Here is an 11531-nt window from a genome sequence, read left to right on the forward strand (position 1 = left end):
CAGACACAGCATTAGGACTCTGGAGACTCCCCTCAGAACAGCTCACAAGGGATTTTGGTAAGGGCTCTTGTCTTACTTCTCAAATTCTGCTTTTGTTTGCCTTTCATATCCATGGCAACAGTTCATCCTTCCTTTAGTGAACTGAAGAATACATTCAACTCATGGAGCTTGATTTAATTTATACTTGACTACACTGCTTTTGACTGACTTCTTTTGAAACTCTTTAGGACTGTAGTCATTGATATTGAGAGTCATTTTCCAAATGCCAGATGGTAATCTCTAACAATCAATCAGAACAATCAGATTGAATAGAACAAGCAAAAGAAACATTAAATGTATAACATCAAAATCATGTATGTGTGTTAACAGGTGCAAGTGGCAAGTGACATGTCCATGATGACTGCAGTTTCCCTGACTCTCATCATGGTGGCAATGAGTAAGATGGTCTCATATTGTAGAAAAAACAACGCACACCTGTGTTTCTTGCGAGGTGCTGGTCGCAGGATGCATAAATATATTATAAAGTAGAGTAGAGACCACACCCTCTTTTCCCCATGGCAGTTTTATTCAACAACGTTTCGGCCTGAAGCCTTTTTCAAGTTTTGAAAAGAGTGTGCGGTCTCCTCTACTTTACATGCAGTCTCCTCTACTTTATGAGTAAGATTGATCAACTCTGTGTATCAATATTGATCAGCTGTGTTTATCAATATTGATCAGCTGTGTTTAGCAATATTCTCTTTTACCCTTCCCACACAGTTATCTTTTGATGTTCAATTTTCACTTGTCAACCCTTTCTCTGGCTGTGGAAGTGTACCCCTGTTCTCTACCGTATCATATCTCTCCACTCCATTACCTATGCCATATGTTCGGCAAATTGATCTACCAGACATACTCGGCCACGCCCTTGATTAGTGCTGCATAAGCGCCTGTGTTTCCGTGGGACTAGTGCTTTTTTGATCTCCACACGCAGACGTGCCAGACTCGAGACACACAGGACGTGAAACCAGTTGGGAGAATTGGGAGTTGGAGTCAGGTCTGGGGCTGCAATAGGAGCTTCCCGATGGGTCGTGATTACCATGGTAAATGGTAAGGGCCCTTGCCCTCAACCTGTAGTACAAGATTCGCAGCACTGACGGATGCTGGAGGCAGAGGTGGTGACACCTCTCTCCAAAGGCACCATCAGGGAGGTGGAGCAGACCGTCTTCCAGGCTGGGTTCTTCACACATTACTTCCTAGTTCCCAAAAGAGATGGAGGCCTTCGGCCAGTGGGAGTGAGGTTTAGGGGGGGTGAGTGTAACGGATGCCAGCTAGCTTAGCTATCCGTGTGGACCGTTGGTAAACCTCACTCCACGACGCCTCAAGGGTGCCGCTGGCATGGCAGCTAGTAGCCTGGGCTTTTAGCTTGATTGTCAGCACGGTCGACTCCCAATCTGAGGTGCTTTGAAGGCTTTGAAGGGACTCGTCCTTGACTTTGAGAAACAGCCTTTCTCTCCACCTCAGTGCTGCTCGGAGATGTGTGTTGATCAATTGAAGCACTAGTCCCACGCCAACACAGGTGCTGATGCAGCACTAATCAAGGGCATGGCTGGTACAACCGGTGTGTCTTAACGAAAATCCACATTATTTGTTATTCGATCCGGTTGGTTGATAGTCTGGTAAACTCAATCTTTTAAGATTGAACATTAGTCTGGGGAGGCTGTGCTTTGTTTCTACTGCACTTTGCGTCGCTTAAGTTTCGTTATCGTCACGTCACTGGCCAATAGCGTGCCAGGACTAGAGTATGGCCGTTTCTGATTGGAGCCAAAGGTTCTGGCTGTAAACAGAGGAGATAGATCTGCTGGTTTCCAGCCTGAGCTGCCGGGCGAAATTCAAATTACCCGGAAGTTCAGGAAGGGTTCACCCAGCCTAGTAGGTTGACATATGAAATACTGTATGTAACGGAGTGGAGAGATCTCTTCACTCAGAGAACAACGTAACCGAACGATATGTTGCTGTGCTGGATAATGCTGTGTGTGTGCTTTCATCAGCTGGGTGTCATGTGTTTATGTACCCACTGACTGCTGCCAGGCTTCATAAGGCCTGTGTAAATTAAAAGTACTTCATGTTAGTGGTGCTGCCTGTATGTCTGTAGTATTGATGCATATCTATCATACCTGCATGCTTTTGAATAATGTCAATAGTGTTTTTATACTCACATTTTATTGATTAAGTTTAAGTGTAAGTCAACGAGATTGTGGAATGAGGGTATGTGTAGGCTATCTCATGACTCGTGATGTTCTGCTGTCTTCAGGTGGGTGTGCCAGTGCCCTGGGTGAGTGCATTTCTCCTCCCCTCCACTGCCTGACTTTTAAAAACATTCTTGAATTTCCCCTTGGGGATCAATAAAGTCTAATCTATCTATCTATCTATCTATCTATCTATCTATCTATCCATCTATCTATCTATCCATCTATCTATCTCTAAATCACAACAGAAATAAAAAAGGGACTTTTTGACATTTTCTCTGAATGTTTCTGTAATCCCCTCAGACATTTTTTATCCGTTTGGGTCGGCTGCGGGTGATACTTTCAGCTCTCGTTCAGATGATGGCAGCTCCCCTCTCATTACCCTGCTCCAGTCGTTCCCTTTCTTTGGTCGCACGTACCAGCAGATATACGTAAGCAGTGATCCACATCCACCTTAGCATAACCCAGACCAAAGCATTACCATACTACTACCGTGGAAACTACTGTCATTTCACTATAGACCTACCATGAAATTAAATGAAATTCTGGGATTGCCACTTTCTTTATGGTGTTTTTCAGGTGAACCACAATGGACACCTCACTTTTAACGCGTCACTCGGTACATTCACGCCTCCAGCGTTCCCTCAGAACTCAAACAGGGACATTATCGCCCCCTTCTGGACAGATTTAGACAATCGTCAAAAAGGCATGATTTCCTACCAGCAGTATACAACTGGTGATGTTCTTCAAAACGCAACTCAGGACATCAACTCCTACTTCCCCAATGTGACTTTTACTGCTACCTGGGTGTTTGTGGCCACATGGGACAGGGTGGCCTATTATTCAAACTCAGGAACAGTGAGTACCCTTTGTTATTTTGGAGGGAATTATACTCCAATGGTGTCAGACATGGAACAACTGCTCAACCTTTTCCAACTTAAAGCAACATGCACAATGCCGTTATTTTACCATAAAATTCAATAATGGCTTCATGCTCATTCTGATTTTACACTGACTCATAATATGGAGAATGAAGTCTCTGACAATGCCAGAGTAGGGCTGATTTTTGCCATATTTGGTTGTTTTCTATGTCTTAAGATAAGTAATTATTACTCTTATTAACGTGAACTCTTTTGTCTTAAGATAACACTTAATAACACTTGGTTAGATAAGCAAGTGTTTGCGGTGCACTGTCAGTTTATCAGTATAGGGTAACAGTAGGCCGGGTGAATCCTGCCTGAACTTCCAGGGAATTTGCAGATCTATCTCCTCTGTTTACTGCCAGAACACTACCTGAAGGATGTACTTGAAATTGATGACGGTCCTGGTAAAAGAACATCCAAAGAAAATGTCAGGCTCATGCATATCACATGTGAGACTTCGGGCTTTTCATCTGAGAACCTGCCTGCAGGAGACGTAGTTCAGCTGCAGTTGCTCATGAGTTCACTCAGTCACATCATACAGTATCACTGGGATTTAATAGATGTGAGAAATTAGTACACCATTAGTTCACCATTAGTACATCACAATCTTACTGCATCACTGGGCTGAATTTCCAGGAGACGACCTTCCAGGTGGTTTTGATATCCGACAGTAATCTGTCCTTTGTCCTCATGAACTATGGTGTCATCGCCCAAACCAACAAGGACGTGCAGGTAAGGTCATCGCACATTTGATTTAGTTCGTTTTTAATTTCGCCATTTGAGCAAAGTTCTGCCAATATACAGTGCCTATAGAAAGTCATCATACCCTTTTGAAATAGTTACTTTTTTTTGTCTTACAGCCTGAAATCAAAACCCATTTAAAAATATATATTTTCCAGTTTTATTAACAAATTTAGCTGTACAACATCAAAATAATGAAAAAAAAGTAAACAGTTCTGAAAATTAATAAAAAATGAAAAACTAGAATAACAGGGTTGGAAAAGTCATCATACCCCTGACTTAATACTTTGTAAAGCTTCCTTTTGCTTTCATTACAGCCATCGATCTGTTTGGATATGTCTGTATTATAGCTTTGCACACCTAGATAGGGGAATATTTGCCCAATTTTCCGTACAGAAATGTTAAAATTTAGTCAAATTCTGTAGGGAATGGCGATGGACTGCTCTCTTCAAGTCAATCCACATATTTTCTATAGGATTTAAGTCAGGGCTCTGACTTTGCCACTCAAGGATATTCACCATCCTATCCTTAAGCCACTGCTTTGTTCTTTTGGCAGTATGTTTAGGATTATTGTCGTGTTGGAAGGCGAATGACCTCCCCATACTCAGCTGTCTAGGAGAGGGACGCGGGTATTCCTTAAGAATGTGGGTGTACTTGGCAGCATCCATTTTCCCTTCTATCCTGACCAATTGCCCACTTCCCGCTGAAAAGAAACATCCCCACAACATAATGTTGCCCCCACCATGCTTCACACTAGGTATGGTGTGTTTTGGGTGGTGTACTGTGTTGGTTTTCGCCAAACATTGCGCTTGGAGTTCAGTGCAAAAACACATCTGGAATATTCTGCTACCATGTGGAAAAAGCTTATATGGTCAGATGAGACTAAGATCGAACTTTTTGGAGACTAAGATTGAAGTTTTTGGACTGAGCTCCAGGCGCTAACCAAACACAGTATACACACCCAAACACACCCAAAACACACCATACCTACTTTGAAGCATGGTGGGGGCAACATTATGTTTTGGGGATGTTTCTCTTCAGCGGGGACTGGGCAATTGGTCAGGATAGAAGGGAAAATGGATGCTGCCAAGTACACCAAAATTCTTGAGGAAAACCTGCGTCCCTCTCCTAAACAGCTGAGGATGGGGAGGTCATTCGCCTTCCAACACGACAAAAATCCTAAACATACTGCCAAAAGAACAAAGCAGTGGCTTAAGGATAGGATGGTGAATATCCTTGAGTGGCAAAGTCAGAGCCCTGACTTAAATCCTATAGAAAATATGTGGATTGACTTGAAGAGAGCAGTCCATCGCCATTCCCTACAGAATTTGACTAGATTTTAACAATTCTGCAGGGAAAATTGGGCAAATATTCCCCTGTCTAGGTGTGCAAAGCTATAATAGAGACATATCCAAACAGATTGATGGCTGTAATGAAAGCAAAAGGAAGCTTGACAAAGTATTAAGTCAGGGGTATGATGACTTTTCCAACCCTGTTATTCTAGTTTTTAATTTTTTATTAATTTTCAGAACTGTTGACTTTTTTTTCATTATTTTGATGTTGTACAGCTACATTTGTAAATAAAACTGGAAAAGATTTTTTTTTTTAAATGGGTTTTGATTTCAGGCTGTAAGACAAAAAAGTAACTATTTCAAAAGGGTATGATAACTTTCTATAGGCACTGTAGTTTACATTAAAAACCTCTCTACAGATTGGATATGACACTATCAGCTCAACCCACCACGGATCTCTACGCACCTGCTATCCAAACAACACCATAGACATAGTGAACTTACACACCTCCAGTAACATCAATGTTCAGGGCCGCTGGGCCTTTGCTACGTTCCTCCAGTCAAATGGCTTCAGCTGTGAGTGTTATTTAATTTCCTGCCTTGATGTACAGTATCATCGTTCTCTCCATGTTGCATGAACAGTTACAGTGAGGACATGTTGTGTTGTGTGATGTAACAACTGTTCCCACGGTGATATCTGATGCGCTTTTTAGGTGCCAACAATCCAGTGTCTTCAGTCCCGCAGCCAGGTGAGATGAGTTCCACGTTATTTACGCCAGACACTTTACAGACACAGAGGTGTAAAAGTACGGCTTCAGAAAGTAAAAAGAAGTATCTGTACTGCTACCCCTCAGTGTGTTAGCGTTTGCCATATCTGCTGTTCTAAACAGCTGCTTTGGATAAACTATTTTGTCAAAGGAATAAATGTGTTTTTGTTTTGTACTGCAGTCAACGACGATTCTGCTGGTAAGAAAATCCCCTTTTACACACACACACACACACACACACACACACACACACACACACAACACACACACACACACACACACACACACACACACACACACACACACACACACACACACACACACACACACACACACACACACACACACACACGAACATCAACAATCCAATAGTTACATTTAACAGAAACCATTTTAAAAAGTTGGTAAGACTACATTAGGAGAATAGCAATAATCAAAAACAGTGTCAATTCAATCAATAGTGCAATGAAAATAAACAAATACTATACAAACCATAACGCATAAGAAACAGATATGCCTTTAGATACCTCTTGAAAGACCCAAAACTGTCACAGTAACATTAATAATATTTATAGTTAGATGGATACATATGTTTTCATTCTAAATATAGTTGTTTGTTGTACATTGTAAAACTTTTTGCTATAGACACGGTCGTTGGTATGCGTATGGAAGTTTCTGCAGATGAAAGTCTAAGTGAGGCTGACATTGAGGAACAGATACTGGAGCCAGTAAGTAAATCAGCACACTACTGCCCTCCAGAGGCCATGCTGGATGCTACACCCAATAACAGATTTATTTGTTCCTGGTCTTAATTACATACTAACTTTATGTTGTGTGACCTTAGTTTAAAGACCTCCTAAAGAAGCAAGGAATAGACGTCTCTGGCATACGCTTGCGAAGGTTTTACAAGACAGAACTCTGAGAGACAGAGGATAAGAAGGACTCCAATTGGTGCAGAACTCTGCCGCCCGTGTCATCACCAGGATCCCATCCATCCATCAATCACATCACACGTGTTTTCACCATGCCTCTCTCTATGCCCCCCCATGCCTACTCCCTCTATGCCCCCCCCCCATGCCTACTCCCTCTATGCCCCCCCCATGCCTACTCCCTCTAACTCTCTATGCCCCCCCTCTGCATCTCTCACTATTGACGATGGCAGGTTTGTTTTTAGTGATTTAGTATATTTTTTATCATTATTTTGTTGTTTTGTAAGGTGTCCTCGAGTGCTATGAAAGGCGCCCCAAATAAAATGTATTATTATTATTATTATTATTATTATTATTATTATGGTAAATGGTAAATGGACTGCATTTATATAGTGCTTTTATCGGCTTCTGTGAGCACAAAAGGGCATTACATATCCTGCCTCATCGAGAGCACTGGGGTTAGGTGTCTTGCTCAAGGACACTTCGACAAGGTCAGGAGGAGTTGGGCTCGAACCAGCAACCTTCCTTCCTCTACCTCCTGATCCACTGCCTGAGCCATTATTAGGCCTATTACAGTTTTTTCCAATCGTTTACACACAATTTTGAAAACGGGGCTCTTTTTGTCTGAACACATCACACAATTAACCAAACACAACACCCAATCAGCAGAACATAACAGATTGTTAGCAAAATGAAATATTTCTGTCAAAACAATAAACACATTGATAAAACCTTATACTGTTCTCATATCACTAACACATTCTTTGAATGATTTCACACTGTCGCTATCTTATACACAACATCACAATAAATTCAAAACACATCTGTAAAAACCCTCTTCCAATATATGGATCTTATTCAGACATACTGTTTGAGAGCATTAGGATAATTTAGATGACAAAAATATTTTGATGAACCCTCATCAAGCAATGCACAAACTTGATGCTGCCGACAATATTCATTTATTTCACTGTACCATATGTTCAGTTACAGTGACAAGTCAATCAACAGAAAATGGCAAAATATAGTTCTTACTACTGTAAAGTGTAGAAAAATAAAAATATGTACACAAACAAAAAGTACTGTACACTTACAGTCACTGAAGAAAAACTAAAGCAACAATACAAACTAGAAATGCAATTCCAAGGAATTACCAGTGCATGAAAATGCAAAAATAATGTAGATATGGTTACTAAGGTGTAGCTAGGGTAAACATGGTGGTTGCATAGTTTACGGAGAGTTGATAGTGTGAAGGTAGACAGTTTAAAGATGAAACATTCCAGTTCTAACTTAACTAATGATTTCTATTCATGTTAAAATGTTGATTAGCTAACTTAGCTAATGATTTCTAGCAGTTATGCTAAAAATGCTAATTATGCTAGCAATGCTAACTTTACTAACAATGCTAACCAGGTTGATTAGCTAACTTAACCGATGATTTCTAGCAGTAATGCTAAAAATGCTAACTATGCTAACAATGCTAAATTTGCTAACAATGCTAACCAGGTTGATTAGCTAACTTAGTTGATGATTTTTTGCAGTTATGCTAAAAATGCTAACTATGCTAACAATGCTAACTATGCTAACCATGGTAACTAGCTAACTTGCTAGTGAGGACTTTTATTTTGAAACATTTGTTGCTAGGGTATCCATGGTGGCCACTATCAGGAAACAAGAAGTTACTGCAGTACTATCATGTTGGTTGCTATGGAAACGGTCATAAACACTTAATTTTAATGGTTGCTATGTTGGTTGCTAGGTACATGGAGGTTTCATGTAGTTGACTGGAGGCATAGTGGATGATAACTGACAGTTGGAATGGTTGAACAGTTCAATAGTTGAGTAGTTTCAATGGTTAAATGATTTAAGAGTGTATTATTGCAGTGAGGACCTTTATTTTGAAACAGTTGTGGACAGAGGAAGTAGTGAAACAGGATCTGTAGTCTTAATGAGATTGTATGCTTAAAGCCTGAGACAGAAGGTGCTTCTCATAGCGTTTACGCGTCCTTTCTCGCTCCTCACTGATCTACATAAAGAATGATGGAGCGGCAACAATGGGATAGTCTAGCCCTTCTTCTATCTTTCTTTATGTAGATAATTGAGGATCGAGGAGCGAGGGAGGACATATAAACGCTGCTTGAGAGGGACCCACAGTAAATACTTTAAAAGTTGTATGTAGATAGTCTAATTAATGTTGATAGATAGAATGTTTAATGGATGTTGATAGGCAGATTGTTTAATAGATATTGATTGACAGTTTAATGGGTGGATGAGTGAATGGTCTGAAGAAGATGAATGGATAGAAGGTTGGATGGAATGTGCCTTATATTCTTGTTAAGAGAGACACTGATACAGCTCTCTGAGAGTAGTTGACACAGGTGTAATCAATTTAACTGGCTAGTCTTAAGAGGGCCAGAGTATCTTAAAGCCTGAGACAGAGTAAATAATTTAAAAGTTGAATGTAGATAGTCTAATTAATGTTGATAGACAGAGAGTTTAATGGATGTTGATAGACAGATTGTTTAATAGATGTTGATAGACAGTTTAATGGGTGGATGAGTGAATGGTCTGAAGAAGATGAATGGATAGAATGTTGGATGGAATGTGCCTTATATTCTTGTAGAATGGAGAGACACAGCTCTCTACTGAGAGTAGTGGATACAGATACAGGTGTAATCAATTTAACTGGCTAGTCTTAAGAGAGCCAGCCTGAGACAGAGTAGATTGTTTAAAAGTTCAATGTAGAGCGTCTAATTGATGTTGTTGATAGGCAGACTGTTTAGAATGGGTGGATGAGTGAATGGTTTGAAGAAGATGAATGGATATAAAGTTGGATGGAATTAGGAGGACTTATTTTGATACTGTTGTGCGCAGAGGATACAGGGGAACAGAATATGTAGTCTTCAGAGAGGAGCCTGAGAGAAACTGACAGTTGGTGCCCAGGTGGCTGACCAGCTGGGGTAACATTCTAATTGCTGCCGTGATGTCATAATGAGCAATGTTAAGTCTATGGGGGAAATGGTGATAGTTTTTAACTAATAGTTTAAAAAGTATAAAAGTTACAAAGTTGAAAAATATAAAGCACATATGGCATAAGCAAGACCTACGCAACAAAGTTTGAATGAAGTTTCTACGTTAAACGGTTGAAGCTGAATTGCGAGCGTTAGAAGAAGAAGTTTAACTAGAAATGCAATTCCAAGGAATTACCAGTGCATGAAAATGCAAAAATTGATAGATAATGTAGATATGGTTACTAAGGTGTAGCTAGGGTAAACATGGTGGTTGCATAGTTTACAGAGAGTTGATAGTGTGAAGGTAGACAGTTTAAAGCTGAAACATTCCCAGTTCTAACTTAACGAATGATTACTATTCATGTTAAAATGTTAACTATGGTAACAATGATAACCAGGTTGATTGGTTAACTTAGCTACTGATTTCATGCAGTAATGGTAAAAATGTTAACTATGCTAACTATGCTCACAGTGTTAACCAGGTTGATTAGCTAACTTAGCTAATGATTTCTAGCAGTTATGCTAAACATGCTAACTATGCTAGCAATGCTAACTATGGTAACAATGCTAACTTAAACTAACAATGCTAACCAGGTTGATTAGCTAACTTAACTGATGATTTCTAGCAATAATGCTAAAAATGCTAACTATGCTAACCATGCTAAAATTGCTAACAATGCTAACCAGGTTGATTAGCTAACTTAGTTGATGTTTTTTGCAGTTATGCTAAAAATGCTAACTATGTTAACTATGCTAACCATGCTAACTTGCTAGTGAGGACTTTTATTTTGAAACATTTGTTGCTAGGGTATCCATGGTGGCCACTATCAGGAAACAAGAAGTTACTGCAGTATAATCATGTTGGTTGCTATGGAAACGGTCATAAACACTTAATTTTAATGGTTGATATATTGGTTGCTAGGTACATGGAGTTTTCGTGTAGTTGACTGGAGGCATAGTTCTAGTTGATAACTGACAGTTGGAATGGTTGAACAGTTAAATAGTTGAGTAGTTACAATGGTTAAATGATTTAATAGTGTATTATTGCAGTGAGGACCTTTATTTTGAAACAGTTGTGGACAAAGGAAGTAGTGAAACAGGATCTGTAGTCTTAATGAGATTGTATGCTTAAAGCCTGAGACAGAAGGTGCCTCTCAAATAGTGTTTACGCGTCCTCTCTCGCTCCTCGATCCTCACTGATCTTTCTTTATGTAGATCATTGAGGATCGAGGAGCGAGGGAGGGCATATAAACGCTGCTTGAGAGGCACCCACAGTAAATACTTTAAAAGTTGTATGTAGATAGTCTAATTAATGTTGATAGATAGAATGTTTAATGGATGTTGATAGGCAGATTGTTTAATAGATATTGATTGACAGTTTAATGGGTGGATGAGTGAATGGTCTGAAGAAGATGAATGGATAGAAGGTTGGATGGAATGTGCCTTATATTCTTGTTAAGAGAGACACTGATACAGCTCTCTGAGAGTTGTTGATACAGGTGTAATCATCAATTTAACTGGCTAGTCTTAAAGGAGAATTCCGGTGTGAAATTGAGCTTAACTGTACCGAAACATGTTAAGGTGTACTCACACGTGTTTTAGACGCACTTTCACTCACCCCCAGCATTCCGAACTCCTCCGTT

The 11531-nt window shown here is 39.9% G+C and overlaps 1 protein-coding gene across 1 annotated transcript; it reads left to right on the forward strand.

Annotated features, from left to right (window-relative positions):
• On the forward strand, positions 1 to 7105 carry LOC134077113 (sushi, nidogen and EGF-like domain-containing protein 1). Its single transcript, XM_062532531.1, has 11 exons — positions 1 to 57; positions 370 to 436; positions 2291 to 2311; positions 2529 to 2656; positions 2805 to 3083; positions 3785 to 3880; positions 5601 to 5757; positions 5895 to 5930; positions 6130 to 6147; positions 6594 to 6676; positions 6793 to 7105. The coding sequence occupies exons 2-11, from the start codon at positions 388 to 390 to the stop codon at positions 6868 to 6870; spliced, it is 945 nt and encodes a 314-aa protein (XP_062388515.1). The 5' UTR covers positions 1 to 57; positions 370 to 387; the 3' UTR covers positions 6871 to 7105.
• Positions 7106 to 11531: the final 4426 nt, after the last annotated feature.

The sequence above is a fragment of the Sardina pilchardus genome, chromosome 3 (assembly GCF_963854185.1).
Source record: "Sardina pilchardus chromosome 3, fSarPil1.1, whole genome shotgun sequence".
NCBI lineage: Eukaryota > Metazoa > Chordata > Actinopteri > Clupeiformes > Clupeidae > Sardina > Sardina pilchardus.